Genomic DNA, 18,669 nt, shown 5'->3' with positions numbered 1-18,669 from the left:
GTGGCTCATTGTCCAGGTCCTTCCCCAGACGGTGAGGCTACTTCTCACCTTGCCCCTCTCAGCAGCCAGCATCTCTGCGTTCTGGACCTGTCTGAGCCTGTGAGCAGGGAGGCGGGGGCCTGGGGCCAAAGACCCGCTGAGCCAACACTGCTTCCTCATTAAACCCCTTTCCCCCCACAGAACCTACTCTTTCCCTGGCTCTTGCCAGCACTGCTCCCCGTGTCCCCTGAGGTGAGGCAGACCACCCAGTCCCCTGCCTGCCCCCCCTCTGTCCTCCCTCACTTTCTCTGCCCACCCCCACCCCAAATCCCTGGACTCGCTCCCTCACTTCCCAGTCAAGCTGCTCCCCGGGACGTGTCAGGACAGGGCACCTGGGTTCTGGTCCTACAGGCTCTGGCTCTGCCCGGCCTCAGTGGGTGTGGGGCACGTGGAGAGGATTTGCTTTGACCTGCTTCTTTAGGCTTCCATCCCTCCTCCACCCCCTCCCCAGAGGAGCAGGCTGGGGTGAACTCCAGAGCACCTCCCGATCGCACCCACCAAGGGGCCCGGCCTGCGGCTACTGAGACCTCATGGCGGGGGGGTGCGGCATGGGGGAGGGACGATGCCCATCTCGCCTTCATCTAGGCCAGCCTGGTCCCTGAGCACTCGATGGGACACCAGCCTACCCTCCAAAGACTCCTACCCAGAAGCCTTCACTCAGCCAGGGGCAGTTTCTAGCCTGTCTGTCTTCCTCATCCCTTTGGGACCCAGAAAGTAAAAGAAGGGGCAAGAGACTTGGATTGTGTCCTTGGCTTTTCATGAACTGATGGCTTAGCCTCAAGTCAGTCACCTCACCCTTCTGGGTCTCATTTCAACATCTAAGAAATGGGTGGCCCCTTCCTTAAACCATTCCAGAATCTAGGGTCATCAAGGTAAAGGGGGCTAGAAGAGCTGATCGGTGGGACTAGCCCTGGCTGGCCAGACTGGGGAGCGGAGGAAGGGGGCCTCCCACCTCCCACTGGGGGCAGCAGAGCTGGCTGCTTCTCCCACGCGTGGGGCCTCTTGGCTTTTCTCATAGAGAAGCCTTCCTTGGCAGAGAGGGTCTCGGCATTCTCCGGGGAGCCTGTCCACCCCCCTTTGACCCTGAGCTTCCTGAGAAGTCTTGATTAGTGAATCCCAGTGACTGGAGAAGTTGGCAGAGTCCGCGTCCCCAAATGTGCTCTCTGCAATTTGACTCTAGCCTGGCTCGCAGGTCGCTGAGCAGACAGGGGTTGGGGTCCTACCCCGTGCGGGAAGCTGGGGCTTCAGAGAAGCCAGTCTCCCAGAGCCCAGCACTGTCTGTCCTCCACACACACTCCCCCCGCCGCCCCTGGCAGAGCTGGTGGCAGTGAGGGTGGGAGTTTCCCACGGTGGCTGGCGTGGAGGGTGGCGGCCTGGGAGGGAGAGGAAAGGAAGCTGGGGGCATAGGCAGGGACCGATGGTGAAGGCTGATGAGTAGCTCAGATCTACCTCAGACTTAGCCCAGGGCAGCGGAGAGCTAGGACTTGTGCGAGGAGATCAGGTTTGCGTTCAGACCCACTGGGCAGTACAGCGCGGACCGACCCTTGCCCGGCCTGGGTCTGTTTCCCAGCAGCCACAGTAAGACCTCTCTTGGAGGGGTTTTGAGAGGATGAAAGGACATTCGGTGCCTAGATAGGGAGTGCTCCTTAAAAGTTCGCTCGTCTTCGTGCGCTTGATGCCAGGATTCCAGATAGGAGATGGCGCGGGTCTCGCCTCCCCCTTAAGCTGCAGTAAGGATGGGGAACCCAAGGGCTGGGTTCCAGAAACTCAGAGGAGGGAATCCACAGGATGGAAAGAGGGGACTGATAGAGTTTGGCCTGGGGAGGGAAGGGGTGAGGGAGGAGCGGGAAGGAGAAGAGCTCAGTCGGGCATGGGGAGGGTGAGGTGCCCCGTTGGCTGCCGGACAGCCTGGATTCAGGGCCCCCGACATGGACCCCAGGGGGCACGTGGACCCACCCTATAGCTAGACAGCCAGTCCTCTCCCAGCCCCGTCTCCTCCCTCCCCAGAATGGCGCCAAACCTGCGGGTCACCGTGCAGTTCAAGGGGCACATGTCTCCTCCATCTCTCACCCCTCCCCGCGCTTCAGGATCAGGCTCGTGGGTATGAGCCGAGCAGGAAAGATACAGGTCTTACCTCAAGAGACACCCCAGCCAGCTCTCTCCCTTAGGACCAGAGAGGAGGAAGATCCACATTGAGAGGCAGTATAGAGGCTGTGGCCTTCCAGGGCCTTCTACCACCTGCCCACCACCATTCCTTTCTACACCTGGCTGCCTCCTGGCTTGATGAGCTGTTTGCTTATCTGCTGACCCAGAGGCAGGGCCTTTGTAACCACAACCAGAGAAACAACCATAAGACATTTCTACAGGCCCGCGTCTGGCTGATAGCTGTTCCCCAGGTGCGCTCACGTCCATTATCACATTATTGAACCATCGAAGGCTGAAGTCACACACTCCCACCCCTGTTCTTCCCCGGGCCTAGCTCTGCCAGCTCCTTCTGTCCCCATCCCCACCAACTTCTTAGCAGCTCTTGGTTGTACTGCTTTTCTCGGTGCTTCTGTTTCCTTGTCTGTGCACAGGGAGCTCTTAGGCCAGACGGTCCCCATCTCGGGGACCCACAGTGAAAGACTCTCAGGTTGGCCTTTCCTCCAACCCCAGTCTCTCCCAAGGCCTCATTCTGGGCTCTCTGTCCCTTTGACTTTCCTATCTGTTTACACCCAGAATTCACCCACAACATTTCAGTTTTCCAATAGAATCATTAATTATCCCAGGAATTAAACCCAATTAGCATTGTAGGGGCCTTTCTGAGCAAGGAGCCATTAGCAAGGGTGAAAATGCACAGGCGTGAGGAAGAGAACCCACCCTTTCCCAGCATTAAAAATGAAAGCAGGAGACAGCACAGCAAAGCAGAGGGCCCCAATTAAAGCTGGGGCCTCACTCATTAAGCTAATTTGACATGCAATCCCAGCAGCCTCTGGTGGGAAGCCCGCCGGTGGAGCTGGCTGGGAGCTGTCCGTCCGAGCTCTCTGCTCACCTGGGGCCCTGAGTGGGCCCCAACGTACCCCTTCCGGGCCGCCGGGCCCCTGCGCAGGGAGGGGTGTGGAGAGTTTCTGCCAATTCCTCGTTAGCACCTGCTGCCCACTTCCTGGGGGTGCTGGGTGGTGCGTGTGGGATGAAAAAGGAGAACAAGACCTCGCATTTATGAGGTTTGGGGAAAGGACAGAGGTTGCCCATCACTCTCCTCTTTGGCCTTCGGGCCGAGGGGGCTCCCCTCACGGGATGGTCGGAAAGACTCAGTGCGATCATATCGATGAGTGCCTGGCCAAACCAGAGCGGCAGTCAGTGGTACCATTAGTCAATGGTAGCCGTCATCCGCCTTTCCTGAGCTTTGGCCTACCTGGTCCTCCCGAGGCCCCAGAGGCAAAGGGGGAAGATGCGACCACCAGCAGCATCTGGAGAACCCCAGGGACAGACAAAGGAAGATTCACAGCCAGAGACTGGCAGAGTTCAGACTAGGAGTTAAGATTTATAACTCCTGGACTGGGAGGCAGAGGGAACAAGGAAGGAATGGAGGCTTTATGTATTTGCGGTGCCCAGAAACATCCCATGGGCTGAGGATGCCCTGGTCCCAGCCAGCCCTCTTACCCTGACAGGAGTGGGGACCGGGGGCTCAGCCTCCCCCAGAGCCAGGGTGAGGGGCTGACGTCTGACCTCCCAACAAGGAACTTAATCCAACCCCCATCACCCAAGCTGCCAATAGGCTAGGGTCCCACGTGTCAAATCCCACCCTTCCCTGTGATTCTGGGGCTTGGTAGGTGTGTGCTGGCCACTTGTCTCCCCAGGAAGGGTAGAAAGGGAGGCCACGGGCAGCCCATGTGGTGGTGAGCATAGCCTCTCCCGGAAAGGAGCCTCATGGAGACTGTGCGTGTTGAATCTGCTTCGTAGACTGTGTGACCTTAGGCAGGTCACTCGACCTCTCTGTTTCCTCATCACCAAAATGGAGACACTCATGCTCCCTAGCTCCGGGAGTTGTGTGAGGATGAAGTGCGTTAATAGGAGTGAACATCTGGGCCTGGGCCTGGCACAGCTAAGTTGCACACGTGGTTGTTCTTGTGTCCGCTGGCGAGGGTCTCCTAAGGAACGTCGCCCTCCTGTGCGTTCTCCTCTTGTGAGGGAGGGGAGCCAGTGAGACCCCTGGCATCTGCTGCTAGGTGGACAGACCCCATCTTGGGCCAGTTGAAGGTGGCAGGCCATACCCTCCCTAGGCATGGCACAACATGGGGAGCCCCTCCCCCCCACACACCCCTCTGCCGCCAGCGCCCCCTGGTCTTTCAGGGCCCCGACGAGCAGTGTGGTGGGCAGGGCAAAGAGGGCATGAGAATGGGAAGGAGAGAGGAGGAGGGGCAGCAGGTGGCCCGGAGGCTGGGCCGCACCCCTGCAGCTGGGCGCTGTCCCCCGCTGCCTACGTGCGCACTCTCTCTGCAAGGCAGGACAGGAGACAGGTCCCAGCATGCCAGGCCCCTACCCAGTGACTCCTGAAACCCCAGCAAGTCTGAGCTGGAAGCGGGTCTGGGTGCGGCTCCTGATAGATTCATGTTGGGCAAAGGGAGGGCAGGGAGAAGGGAGTGGAGAGTCAGGGAAAGACACCCCCCCCCCCCCCCCCCGCTGCCCACACACACACACACACACACACACTCAAAGCTCTGACAGGGTAGCTGGGGGAGAGCGGGCAGGGCTGGGAGCAATGACCGGGGCTTGGCGTTTTTTAGCTCCTCTCAAGTCCCTTCATCCCCCGTGCCCTTGCCCTATGGGGCAGGAAGGAGACAGGCTGTGGCAAGGGCAACGACCTGTTCCCCTCAGCACTTAGCCAAGAAGAAGGTGATGATTTCAGTGCTGGGAAGGGAGGGGAGGAAGGCCAGGTGACAGACAGCCTGAGGCCAGGAGCACAGTGAGGCCAGGCAGGATGTGTCCCCGAGGACCCCAGGACCCCAGAAGTCATTTCATACAGACACCCTCCCTCCATCCTCACTGCAGCTAAATGAGGTGGCCTCGCTTGAGGTCCATTTTATGGGTGAGAAGGCTGGGTTTTGGGAAGGTTGTGGGACTTGTTTGTGGGTCCTGCTGCTGAAGCTGGAATTAGCAGCAGGACAGGCTACAAAGTGTGAGCCTGCCCACCACCCCTTTTCAGCCTCCTGGGCCTGGGGAAAGGCACAGCCCAGGGCAGGCTTTCCAGGGACCGCACATGTCCACAAGGCATGTCCATGGGTGGCATCGGGGCCGCTGAGGGGAGAGCAGATTGGTGTGGGAAGCCCGGTTCCCCAGACAGGCAGACCCACCCACACAGGGGAGGCCTTCCAGCTGACCTGGGCTCTCCCTGCACCGTGATGTCAGGACCCTTTGGAGCCCTCTCCTCCCGTGGCCACCCCCAAGGTGGTGGTGGGGGACTATTGGGTAGAAAAAAAGAAAGACTGAGCCAGACCGCCTTCCTCCTGGGGTGCCACCGAGCTGAGGCCAAGTTCAGACCTGGGGTGATTCTGAGATTAGGGCGGAAATGATGGCCACATACAGGGTTTTGCTGCTTTCTGTGGTTAAAGCCAGGAAGAGGTTGGCACTAGGGGTAGAGTCATAATGCCAGTCTTGTGGTCTAGTTTGGCATTGACATTGAGATTGGGCTGGGCAGTGTTAGGGTTTACCCTGTGGTTGGGAAGAATGCTTCTCGGGGTTGACACTGAGGTGGGCACAGTGAGTGGGGTGCGGTAAAGCCAAAGCTGGCGTCATCCGAGAGGTTGGAGGGGTCTGAGGGATTTAACACCTGTGGCTTCTGTTTGGAAGAGAAATGCCCATTTTCACTTGAGCCTTGCACTGGGGAGAGGATCGGGATGGAGGTGGCAGCCAAGCCAGAGCAGGCTGATTGGGGTGGGGGGTGGGGTCTGAAAAAGAGGTAGGTTCTGAAAGTGACGGAAGGGACATGGACTCTCCTGTCCCTTTGCCCTAAGCCCCCGCTCACTCTGTTGTGAAGCTACCTGGACGTCACCTGAATTTGTGAGACACGAGGAGGTGCTCTTCTCTGTGGGGCTTGGGTTCTCCATCAGCCCCCTGCTGGAGACCCTGCAGGCAAGGCTTGGGGGCTGCTCTGGCTGAAGGTCAAAGAGAAAACGTGACCCACCACAAGCCTTTGCCAGTTTCAGGCCAGGAAGAAGCTTGCCTTTTCCTCTTGTTTGCTCCCCGGACCGTGCCCAGCGAAGAGGTTGAATGCTGCCTGCTGTGCATCAGAGAAAGCCTGAAGCCCAGAGCAGAGCTCAAGGAAGGCTTTCTGGGGGTGGGTGTGGGGGTGTGGAGACAGCCCTGAAGCGGGAGGTGGACCTGCTGAAGGCTGAGACCAGGTCGTGGCAACTGAGACATTCCGGGAGGGGCTTCACGGAGGAGGGGGCATGAAGCCAGGGGAGGGGCTCCTGCCTCGTCTTGAGGAAAGCTCACTGCCAGCTTTCCCCTGTACCTCCTGAGCCCAGGCCCCAAACACCCGCCCTGTCCCACTGCCGCCTGCAGTGGGAGTCTCCAGTGCTGAGTTCAGACCTACGGCAGGCTTTGTAGCATCTGTGCAGGGAAGGGAATGTTGCAGAAGACCCAGCCTGTGGACATTCTAACCTAACCTCGGGCTGCAATCCCACCGCAGGGTCCAGACCCGCTAGTGCCGCCCAGAAATGAAACAGGTGTATGGCTGCTTCTCAGGCGACTTCAGATGCCAGTAGAGAAGAGCTTGTCTGGGGCCCTGATCACAGGCGGGTTGACCCGCCCTCCTGTCTAGAAACCAGCATCCCTGCTGTGCTGTGGCCGCAGGCATCTTCACAGAGGTCCTGCACTTCAGCCCTAGGACTGCTGAGACCCAGGTCTTCCCAGGAGGTGCGTGGGGGGGTGAGGCTCAAGACGCAGTCTCCGCCCCTCCGTGCCAGTATCCGCACTGGGATTATGCGTGTGGCCCCCTGAGCGACACGGTTGCTTCTTACTGTCCCGCCAGCAGCGGCGCCTGGACCCACACCCCAAAGCCGGACAGGCTGTGCCAGGGCAGCCCGAGGGGGAGCCCCCAGGAGTGGGAGGCACAGCTGCTGGCCCCTGCGGAGGAGGCTGGTGTGGGGATAGAGTGCTGGGAGCAACACCTGCCAGCCCAGGGTGGGATGGACACAGCGCTGACTGTTGTAGGGTCCGAGTGCCCCAGGGAGGGGTGGTGCATGCGTGTGTGTGTGCACGCGAGTGTGTGTGTGCGTGCATGTTGGGGGGGAGCACATGTGCGCATGCCTCCTGAGGCTGGACCCCCTGCCACAGGCCGCCTGCGTTAAAAGGAAAAAGAAGTAGATCCAGACCCAGGGTGAGAAGAGCAAATGGCAAAACTTAATGACTTTAATATGAAAGAATTTGCCACTAATTAAGCACAAACACTCCACTAATGCAGGGAACACATGTTGTGGATTTCACTTAAGCAGGAACCAAATGAGGTGCAAACCTTCCGGAATGATAGCGGTTTCCCAGCCGGAGGGAGACGCTGCCCGTCGGTTCTGCTCTTAGAAGCACACAGCCTTGTTGTCTTTGCAGCCTCGCCGCCTCCCTGTCCAAGGCTCCCAGCCACGCTTCCCCGGGCTGTGTCTCCTGCCCTTCTGTCCTCCGAGGACACATGTGCTGCTCTGTAACCCGCGTTCTGACAGCCCAGGCTCCCCGAGGCCTCTGGTCCTCTCCACCTGCCTTCCCCAAGCACACACCTCCCGTCCCTCCTGTAGAGCCAACTGCAGGCCCTCCAGGCGGGAAGGCTACACCCCTGCTCTGACCAGCCTCTGGGCCCTCTGCCCCAGGACCTAGGACAGATCCCCTCTGGCAAGCACCCCCAGCCATTCGCCTCCTGCGCCTGGCTTGCAGGATCCGCCCTGCACATCCCTCACACATGGGCCGGTACCCCCGCCCAAGCTCCCTGCCCTCTCCTCTAAGCCAGTGGAAGTAGTTTTGCCCCACAGGGAACTTCCAGCAATTTCTAGAGATATGTTTGCTTGTCATAACAGAGGAAGGGTGGGCAGAGGCTGGCACACAGGACAGCCTCCCCCCCACAAAGAATTCTCAGGCCCTAAACGTCAGTAGCGTCAAGGTTGAGGACCTCCGCTCCGGGACAGTGGCCTCACCAGAGCAAGGGCTTATGCGAGATCACACGGTGGCTGGCAGAGCCAGAGTGGAAATCAGGTTGCCTGAGTTCTAGCAGGTTCTTTCCCCAAAACTGTGATAACAATTACACAGCCCATTTGTAGCCTGCCTGTGTGCCAGGCACGGTGCTGAGAGCTTAGAGGAATTATCTCACTCAATCCTCAAATCAGGCCTGGGCAACAGCACTAATATCGTACCCATTTCATACATGACAAAACTGAGGCACAGAGAGGTCGCTGCAGCACGCTCAGTCACACAGCCAGTAAGCAGCCCACACAAGCCCAGGCCCATCTGAGCTCAGAGTCGGTGCTTGTGGGTGAATTACCGTCCTTTTCAGCCCGGCCTCATCAGTCTCCCTCCCAACCCTCCCCTCTTAGAATGAGCTTCCCTGGAAGCAGGCAACATATCCATGTCCGATGCCCTCCACGCCTTGCCCCTCCCCACATAGGCCCAGCCCCCAGGCTTGGGGACAGACAGCTGCGTGGAGCTGGACAGGGCTTGGGCAGAGCTGGGTACTGGGGTGGTCCGACAAAGGCCCTTCTGGCAAGAGGCAGATCTGGAGGCTTCCACTTCCAAACAGGTGGTGAACGTCAGCCCAGCACCCGCAGGACCCAGACAACACGTATGTTGATACCCAGCTTCGAAGGGGTTCTCCTGGGGAGGCCGCGGGAACTCTCCCTCTGTTTTCATGGCACCCCCATCCTCTGCCACCCCCACACTAGCTCTCTGAAGAGGCTGCTGCCTACACTCCCCGAAATGTGTCATTAAGGACGCTCCTTTGCTGAGGGGAGCCCTGGCCCCGTGGGTGTCTGCTGGGAGACGTGTCGTCTGTGCGGCCGGCGGAGACGGGGTTGGCGTGGGCCGCGGAGCTGGGACCTGTGTCAACCCCAGATTTAGAGCCGGACGCTTCCAGGCCTCAGAGGGCTCGGCCAGGCTGTGTTGGGGAGGGGTGCAGCGCTGTGGGCCGTGCGGGCTTCGCAGGCTAAGACCTTGGGAGCAGGGCCTCCGGCCGTGGCTTGCTTGGGTGAGAATAGTTTTTACCTCTGGTGTGGAGTGAGGAAGGAGGCAGAGCTGTGTGCTAGGAACTGGGGCAGAGGAGAGAGAAAGGGGACCCAGAAGCGGCGAGTGGGAAGCAAGCACAGGATGTGGGGTTGGGGATGCGGGAAGGGCATACCTTGTGGGGCACAGCTTCCTGGTTTCAGTCAAGGAGAAGGTTCTGGCACTGACCTGCCCACCTCCGGTGTGGATGTAAGGCTTCCCCTTCCAGCTCTGTCCCCCTACCCCACCTGCTGACACCGTGTGGCGTCCTCCTGGGTAGGCCCTGCCCTTGACCAATGTGCGGTATCCAGGAAGCTATTATCACACCCGGGAAATGGCTGAGCCTGGCCTGGAACCCCAGCTAGCTCGTGGCCTTCTCCACCAACCACTCAGAACCCCTATGCCTGCTGCATGCCAGGCACTGGCCTTTCCCTCCAGAGGGGAGCTGCTGTGACAGGTGTATCCTCAATTAGGGGGCCCTTGGGGTGTTGGATGGATCCCTCACTCGGGGGAGGGAGGAGTGCCCCCAGAAAGCCGCCTCCTCAAAATCAAGGCTAAGGGCGCTCAGAAAGGATGAAAGGGACTGGGGCAGATAACAGGGTATGGGTTTTTAGCAGAGGAAGTAAAGCGCCAGGGAAAGGATAGTGTTGTTCCATGGGGCAGAGGAGACGGGGCCAGGAGAGGAGGTAGTTAAGTTCCAATGCCCAAGCTGAGGTCCAGAGCTCAAAAGCGCTTTGCAGTTGATCCTGAGGGCTGCAGGAAACCCATGGAAAGATTTTAAGTAGACAATGATTTGTGTTTTAGAACGTGGTGAATGGGTTGGGGTAGAGCTTGGAGCAGGTATGGGGCCTCAGTGTTATGCTACAGTGTTACGATGACTGCAGCCTGCCAAGGGGACACGGTGGCAGGAATGAGATGCTGAGTGCGAAGGTACCAATGGAAGGGTTGGGGGTTTACTTCAAGGGGCGGGGGTGGGGGGAAGCGTGTAGAGTCCCGGCCTGGGAGTGTTGAGAAAATAGGGAAGTGAGACTCTGCTGGAGGTGGGGGGGGGGGGGCAGAGAAGGGATGTGCTGGTGGGAGAGGGGTTGGGGGAGTCTGGATGGGGGCCGGCGGGGCCAGAGAACAAAGATGAATTCAGAAGCGTGCAGGAGCTAGTGTCTGTCGCTCTCTGGGACTGCGTGGATGTGGAAGAGCTCCACGCCCTGGCTCTGCGGCTGAGCACCCCGGATTTTCCTGGCGTTCCGCTTAATCTGGGAGGTCTTCCTGGAGGAGCTAGGCAGTATGCAGAGGTGGAGCGGCCACTTGGTAGAAAAGTTCTAGAGTGTGATCCAGGGAAGGTGCATAGTTAGGGCAGAGAGAGAACCAGACAGGTGATGTCCAAAGTATTATCTTCCAGGGCCGTGGGATCCACACTCTGGTTCTACAGAAAAGGACACTGAGGCCAGGGAGGGGAACTGCCTACCTTAGGCCATTTAGAAAAACGTGACCAAGTAGTGGGGCCCAGAGACTTCCTCCCCTGATCTCCAGTGCATCCCCTTCCTCCGCACCACCTGGCCAGAGGAAATGTGGCAGGTGCAGGGTGAGCATTCCAGAGAGAGCCGACAGGCAGAGTCTGAAGGCTAGAGCTGAACAGGGGGTAGCACTGAGAGGGGTTGTCTGTTTCTGGGATGCCCAGGGAAAGTTGGGGGCTGCTGAGGACGGGCCCTGCCCTGGGCCTTGGGGATGGGGCAGCCAACAGGCTGCAGACTTGTAGAAGTTCAGATGTCCCCAGCCACTTGTTTCTCAGCTGGAGAAGGCAAAATCCCGCTCCCTGATTCATCCCTGTCCCCCAACCTGTCCTGCTAGGTTTCGGAGAGAGATGGGACTTGCCAGAGCAGCCCCCACCGCCGCCACCACAACCCCGGGGCTTCCAGGCTGCCGGGGAGCGGGGCCGGCCCAGCCTGTCTGGAAGATCCTGGGCTCCTTCTCGGGGCTTTTCCCAGGCTGCCGCACCCCCTCGTCTCCCACACACGGCTCTCACCCGCCAAAGGCTCCGGCGCCAGCCCCGTAGCCCATCATTAACCAGCTCTGTGTCGGGAGTTGGGGGGCGGGTGTCAGTTAGGAAGAAAACATCGGCAGTTTCTGTGACCCCAGATGAGGGGCGGAGGCGCCTGGGTTTGGACAGTAGCAATTAGCCCCTGACTGTGGGATCATGGGATGTTATCACCTCTGCTGGCAAGGTGGGTGAGGCAAGGACTCAAGGCCCCAGGACTCCTGGAGCCATCCCAGCAGGCACTGCTCCCAGAGAGAGTCCCCCAGGTCCCACTCGGACCGGGCAGAGCACCTGCAGTGCGGGAGCCAGGGACCCCAGTGAGGGATGACATAGGGGTATGGGGACAGGACTGGGTCGGCTGCTGCATCTGGGTCCTCTCGGAGCCCTCTGAGCTGGGTCACCCTGGACCCCATCCTGCATGTGGAGGGGAGTCTGGAGGGCAGAGTTGCAGTCCCCGAATAATGGGGAAACCTGCCTGGGGCATAGATGCAAGACAGGACAAGTTCAAAGGACCTCAGTGAGAACCGCGCTCATGTGGGTTCTTGCTGGCAGAACGATTGGGTCTGGGCAACAGTGATTGTTAAAACCTTCCCAAAGGAGGGGACCCTAGAAGGGGGATTCCCTCCTGATCATACCTTCTTCCTTGCCAGCCTCTCCCCCATGTGGATCGGCCTTGGTGTCAGAAAGTGAGGACCCCGCCAGCCCTGGGAGTTGACATTGGGGAAGTAGCTGCACTGGGAGGAGAGGGCCTGTAACCTTTAGGTCACTGTGCTGAGTCAGCAGGGTTTCGGCTGAAGGCCCTATCCCTCCCTCCCCCAACCCTAGGTGAGTCATTCCCACTTACCACTAAGCTGGTTTCTAACCGGATGTCCTCTTCCTTTCTGCCAGTTTTGGGGTGGTGGTGGGGAAGGAGATCCTGGGAAGACCCTAGAGATGGATCCCATCTCACGCTCTGGGTGGGGAGCCCAGGGCACCTCCCCCAGTGTGCCGCAGTTTCCCCCGACCAGGTCGGCCTCTGCTGTCCACCTGACTGAGGGCACCAGGAAAGGGGTGGGGGACAGAAGATGAGGTGGTCTGTGCCAGAAATCCCAGGAAACCTCCCCCCCAGCCTGTGCCCCCCTCCACCCACCCACAGGGGCCCAGTCCCAGCCTGCCTGGCCAGGGAGAGAGGGGTCTGAAATTTCAAAGGGTGGAAAGAGAAATCACTCGAGGTGGGTATGGCGAGCAGAGTGCCCCCCATCCTGGGCCACACCCCACTGCGTGGGAACCCATGGCCTCAGCCTCGGATTAGCTCCACAGCAGGCAGGGCAGGCGGGGCGGGCCCTGGGGAGCAGGCTTGTCGGCCACAACTGAGGAGCCTTTGTGTTTTGTTGCTGAGCTCGGGGCTTTTACAGGTCCCTGACGTCTCGGGGGGGCCGGCCCGACACCTGCCTTGTTGGCTCAGCACTTCTGGGAAGCCACGAAGGCAGTCCCAGCTGCCCAGCCTGAATTCTAATGGAGAAACTGAGGCACTGGCGCATGGGCCCCAGATCGTGGGGCATGTAGGGTGGTCAGGGAGACTGTAGGCAGTGCTTGGGGTCAGGAAAAGAAAAACACATTGCTTGATATCCCTGGGAGACAAGAACCTTTCTGCGGAGGGCAGAGGCTCCCTGGGATCCCTCTACCCTTCACTCCCCCCTCTCTGGCTCCTTCCTGCTCTGTACGCCCTGTAGGTGCCTCCCCACTGCTGCCTCTGGGCTGCACCCCAGCCCCCAGCCTCTTGCCCGCCCGCCCCCCAACGAAGCCCAGCGCAGGGTGGCCTGCAGGCACTGGGGCTGCATTTTGTCACCAGTATTCCTGCCATTTACCAAAAGGAGCAAGAGAAGCTTCTGGAGGGACACCACCCAGAAGGACGCCCTGGGGAAGTAGACTGAGAATGCGGGAGTCCCTTACACAAAGGCAAGGTGGGAGGAAACACCAGGGGGGACACTGCTCTCCTGCAGGGCAAGGAGACCCAAGCAGTGGGTGACCCAAGCAAGTGACCCAGCGCCCCCCCCCCAACCCCGGGACTCCTCCTCTGTAAAATGACACATTTCGTGGTCCGTTGAGCCTCCAGGATGCCCTGGTTCCCGCATCAGCGACACCGCCAGCCCGAGTGTCTTCCCTCTTACTCAGGGATTCACAGGCTGCTGGGGGCCGGTGGCGGGGGGTGGGGGTACGCACGCGGGGAAATGCACTAGACGCACATGCCAGGAAAGTGAAAGGGATACGGATGCTGATGACGGTGGTGATGACGATGGCTCCTAACATCGGCCACGCGTGTAATTCTGTGCAGAGTGTGCCAAACTCTCGTTTCATGTGTCCTCAGTTAATCCTGAGAACAACTGCAGGGGTAGGTACTGCTGTTGGGCCCATTTTACAGATTGCAACCTCAGGACAAACTGAGGCATAGAGAGGTCGTTTGCCCAAGGTTTCATAGCTCGGACGTGACAGAGGGAGAGTGCAAAGCCCGACTTGTCACGAGCCTGCCTGCTGCCGGTAGCGGGGAGGAGATGGGACGACCCTTTAGAGGGTGGGAGGAGCTGAGGCGGCATCGGGGAGACACAGGCGTCAGCTTCCAGGTCACTGGGACCAGAGTGGTTGGTGGAGAAGCTTGGACAGGCCTGTCCTCCTGTTTGCAGCCCCTGTCCCGGGCCTTCCCGACACCTCTTCCTGAACAGAGAAGGGCCCTGTTCCTGGGTTACTGCCCTGAGCCAGGCCTTTCTCTGCCCTTTGAGTGGATATCCCTCTCCCCCATTGCTGCTGCACCTGACCCCCTCTCTGAAAGCTTCCCAGTCTGCCCAGTCTAAAGAACGAGGAACCTCTCCCCAGCTCTGCATCCTCAGGCCAGGACTGGCAGCCCCAAGCCAGAAGCTGGGGTTCTGGGTCCCTAAGCCTGGAGTGGGGTGCAAGAGCAAAGGGAGGATCTTTAGACCTCGTCAGTGTCCCCAGCCTCTCCTAGTTCCAGACCTCTGGGAGCAGGGAGTGACCCCAAATCCTGTATCCTAAGAGCTCCCTTGTGCCCAGTGGACTCTAGGCAGAGAGGCCAACATCAAAATGAGCCGATCTGCTCCTTAGAGGCCCTCCCCAACTCTGGCCTGCCTTGCTTGGCACTGGGGCAGAAGGTGCAAGGGCCAGGAGAACCGGCTTTGCGGGCCCTAAGGCACTCTCTTCACTGGCCCCCCATGGGGCTGCCTCTGGAGAGGAGAGAGGAGACTTCATCCCAAAACAGGCATTAGGGTAGGGAGGGCTGCCTCGGTCTGCTTAGGCACTGATGGACAAGACAGGGCCGCTGGGGCGCCTGAGCCCCTTCTAGTGCCCGCCCCGCCGCTGTCCACAATCTTCCCTCCTGGCATTCACAGCTCTGAAGGGTGAGGTCACTGCTGAAGACACAGCAAGTGAATGGCAGCATGTGTGTGGGGCGCTGAACTCTGCCTGTCCCCACACCTGCAGAGGAGTGACAGGAACCAGGGCCGAGCTAGGCTTGGTGGGCTGTGTCCTGCTGTAAGCCCCACTGTGCCCCGGCACCAATCCCCAGATGGCTCCTGGTGCCCACACCCCAACCCCAACCCCCAGCCTATGGCCGAAGCCCTCCCAACTGGCTTTTCCTGTTTTCTGGCTTTGTGTGGTGAAAGTTCCCCAATTATACCCACATTATCTCACCTGCTGGGCAACCTCCAGGAGGTTGGTGAGTGAAGGCTGGGGAGTGGGGGAGGGAGCACCCACTTACCCTGCTGAGAGGGCCTAGGGCCGAGCTGCTTGCCATCTGGTCAGTCAGCAGGAGCACTGGGCTGTCTGGCCCACTGACCTCACCGTGGGACTCGATCTGGGGTGGGGTCCCAGCAGGGCTGGGTCATAGTTCGGAGAATCAGACTCAGGGCCAGAAGGGACCACTGAGACTGAGGGAGTCCAGCCTGCTCCCCTATAGAGGAGGAAAATAGGGCTCAGGACAGGGGAGGTGACTGGCCCAGGTCCCAAGGCCAGCTCGAGATGGAGCCGGACAGAGCCCAGCTCTCCTGACTCCCTGATGGATGCTGCCTCTGCTGGACTCCAGCCAGCCCGCAGTGCTCTCTGCCTGGGGACATGTCAGAACCCCACAGAAGGGCCCAAAGGACAGCAGGAGGAGGAGGGGTGTGGTACCCCAGGTGGGCCTTGAAGGGTCTATGTGGATGTAAACAGGCATAGAGAAGTGGGGAGCATCAGGGAAACTTCCAGAGCAAGGCAAGAGCCTGGCTGGAAGGGGCCAAAGACCTATGTATTCAGCGAGCATTTCTCAGCACGTATTTGTACGCCGCACGCAGAGGGTGCTGTAGGGACCTAGGAGATAAGCCTGTACCCTCTGAGGGGAGCAGCTTTCACCTGTCATGGTCTTCCAAGCCCTCTAAGGAGTGCACTCTGCTTGTGTGTCTCCACCGTGCAGGGGCAAATAGGAACCCCAAGTTTCCAGTCTTGAACCCCAGTCTCCCTTGGGGGACCACCAAGGCCATCCCCCCTGCTGCTGCGTCAGTCCAGGGCCTGGCATCGCTGTTACTGATGGTGGTCAGTAAGGATGTGACAACACGACGTGTGCAGAGGCACAGCCAGGAACAAAGCTCAGGAATGAGCCCCGAAGAGACCCGCCAGAGGGGATGGCTGCCCCGAGTTCAGGGTTCGGGCAAAGCTCGAACAAGCCCTTCTTGTGGGAATGAAGCCAGTGGGGAGGAGACTGGGGGGGATTGATTCATCCATCTGATGCCACCCATCACTCCCTCCTCTTGGCAAGTCTCTATTCTCGCGGGTTTCCGTTACAATTTTCTGGCAACAAATGTCTACTGAGCACCTACTGTGTGCCAAGACACCAGGCCCTGGGGATGTGGGGGGGGAAGGACCTGGATCCCTCTCTGGGGGAGAAGTCAGAGGCATGAACAACCACATTCCAAACCAGAAAAGATCTGTAATGGTGGGGAGGGTCTGTGAAGCTTCCCAAGGTGGGGGAGATCCATGGGTGGAGAAGGGGAAGAGCCTTCTGGGGCCTTCTAGGGAACCGCATGAGCAAGAGTCTGGGAGTGTCAGGAGGAGGGAGGGGGTACATGCAATCATGGCGTGTCTTGAGGAGGGGCCCGGTCTGACACAGTCGGAAAGTATCGTGTGTGGAGAGATGGGGACAGAGAGGCAGAATATAGATGAGGGGATGTTGAAAGCCAAGGCATTTGAACGAGATTGGGAAGGAGCAGGAGCTGGAGGAGGCCGTGCCTTGTGAAGCACCCACTTCCCCCCCGGGGGCCTGGCTAGGCAAGAGGGACAGAGCCATGCTGCCCCAGCCCATAGGCACTCAGCCTCTGGGGAGAAGACCTGTGGGGATGGCCATCATGGCAGCCACCGTGAGCCATGTGGGCAGCGCTTCCTGTCTCCTGACACACTTTCTCCTCAGTCCCACTGATTCTCCTAGCAAATGCTGTGAGGTGGAGGACTGGATTTTATTCCCCATTTGCCAGAAGGGGACTGAGGCCCAGAAGGGGGATGAGGTTGGCAGCTCCCAAGAAGACAGCGCGCTGACCCTCCTCATCCAAGACCAGGGAGGCAGCGTGAGTTTACCGCCGTGAGGTGGCAGCCATGATGTGTCATGAGGAGAAAGGGCAGCTTCTGGAACAGTGCGTCCAGTGTATGATCTGGCTCCGTGTGAGGGAGGGAAGGTCGTGTGCAGAAATAGATGGAAAATGTAGAGAGAAGAAAGTAGAAGAGGACATTTCCTCCAGGATTATCGGTGATATTTTTGCGCGGCGGGATCCTGGGCAGTGCGGTTTCCACGGCAGTTTTCAGTATTGCCCGGAGTGCTTTTAGTACCAGCAATCAGTGTTTCTGTGATCAGCGTCCGAAGAGTAGTTCCGGCAGAGAGAGGGGAGCAGCGGCCCGGGAGTGGGGGCGGGGGGCGTGCCTGTCACTGACCGCCCCCGCGTGTCCTCCGACCAGGCCCCCAGGCCCAGGTGGTCCAGGTGAACGACTCCATGTACGGCTTCATCGGCACGGACGTGGTTCTGCACTGCAGCTTCGCCAACCCGCTGCCCGGCGTGAAGATCACCCAGGTCACGTGGCAGAAAGCCACCAACGGCTCCAAGCAGAATGTGGCCATCTACAACCCAGCCATGGGCGTCTCGGTGCTGAACCCCTACCGCGAGCGCGTGGAGTTCCTGCGGCCCTCCTTCACCGACGGCACCATCCGCCTCTCGCGCCTGGAGCTGGACGACGAGGGGGTCTACATCTGCGAGTTCGCCACCTTCCCCGCCGGCAATCGAGAGAGCCAGCTCAACCTCACCGTGATGGGTAAGCTGGCCCAACCCCTCCCTTCCTGGCCGTCCTCACCGTGTGCCTCAGTGGCCCCGTCATTCGCCTTGGGTTAGCCTGCTCCCCGAGCCCCAGGCGTGGCACTTTCGGTCCCTGCCAGCCCAGTGGGGCCACAGTTCACTGGGGGTTGGGGGCAGGGCCTTTGCTGTGGACAGAGCTGAAGATCGGGATTCAGGTCGGAGCCCCACCTGGGGGCTTTGTGGGTGGCCAGGAAGCAGACGCTGCGGGGAGGGCAGGAGCCCTTGGCTAGAGCAGGCCGAGGCTCTGAGAAGGCCTCTGCTTGACAGAAGCGGGTCCCAGCCGTAGAGCAGGAAGGACGTGGGTTAGGTGTGAAGCTGTCCCCGGAGAAGTGCCAAGAGGCGAGGATGGCCAGGGGGGTGTCCAGGGCCCACACACCTTGGGCAAGGCAGTGGAGCTGGTCCCATGGTGCTCTCCGCTTCCCCGCAGCCAAACCCACCAACTGGGTAGAGGGTACCCAGGCGGTGCTTCGAGCCAAGAAGGGGCAGGATGACAAGGTCCTGGTGGCCACCTGCACCTCGGCCAACGGGAAGCCTCCCAGCGTGGTGTCCTGGGAAACACGTCTGAAGGGCGAAGCGGAGTACCAGGAGATCCGGAACCCCAACGGCACGGTGACCGTCATCAGCCGCTACCGCCTGGTGCCTAGTCGGGAAGCCCACCAGCAGTCCCTGGCCTGCATCGTCAACTACCACATGGACCGCTTCCGAGAGAGCCTCACCCTCAATGTGCAGTGTGAGCAGGGCGTGGGGTGGGCTGGTTCTCCGGGGTGGGCACCGCCGTCCCCTGCCCACCCACCTCCCCCCCGTGCCAGCCCTCCCTCCTCCTCTGCTTCCGTCTCCTACTGCTCTCCCCTCCCCGCCCCTTCTTTCTCTGGCCTCTCGAGCCTTCCCCTCCCTCTCTCTTCCTGGGGGTGCTTTGGCCTCCCTCCTCTCTTCCCCCATCTCCTCCCTTGGCTCATCTGTCCTTGTCCTTTCCTCAGTCCCCTTGCTGCTTCTGCTCTGCGGGTCCGTGATCACCACACTCTC

General features: G+C 59.8%; 1 protein-coding gene across 1 annotated transcript in view; it reads left to right on the top strand.

Annotated features, from left to right (window-relative positions):
* The window catches only part of NECTIN1 (nectin cell adhesion molecule 1), a 62,133-nt gene that overhangs the window by 29,201 nt on the left and 14,263 nt on the right, over positions 1–18,669 (top strand). The window contains exons 2-3 of the mRNA XM_047692634.1: positions 17,255–17,605; positions 18,074–18,376. Of these exons, the coding sequence (XP_047548590.1) occupies positions 17,255–17,605; positions 18,074–18,376 (654 nt within the window). The remainder of the gene's footprint in view (positions 1–17,254; positions 17,606–18,073; positions 18,377–18,669) is intronic.

The sequence above is a fragment of the Lutra lutra genome, chromosome 10 (assembly GCF_902655055.1).
Source record: "Lutra lutra chromosome 10, mLutLut1.2, whole genome shotgun sequence".
Lineage (NCBI taxonomy): Eukaryota > Metazoa > Chordata > Mammalia > Carnivora > Mustelidae > Lutra > Lutra lutra.
This window is presented reverse-complemented; position numbering and strand designations above follow the sequence as displayed.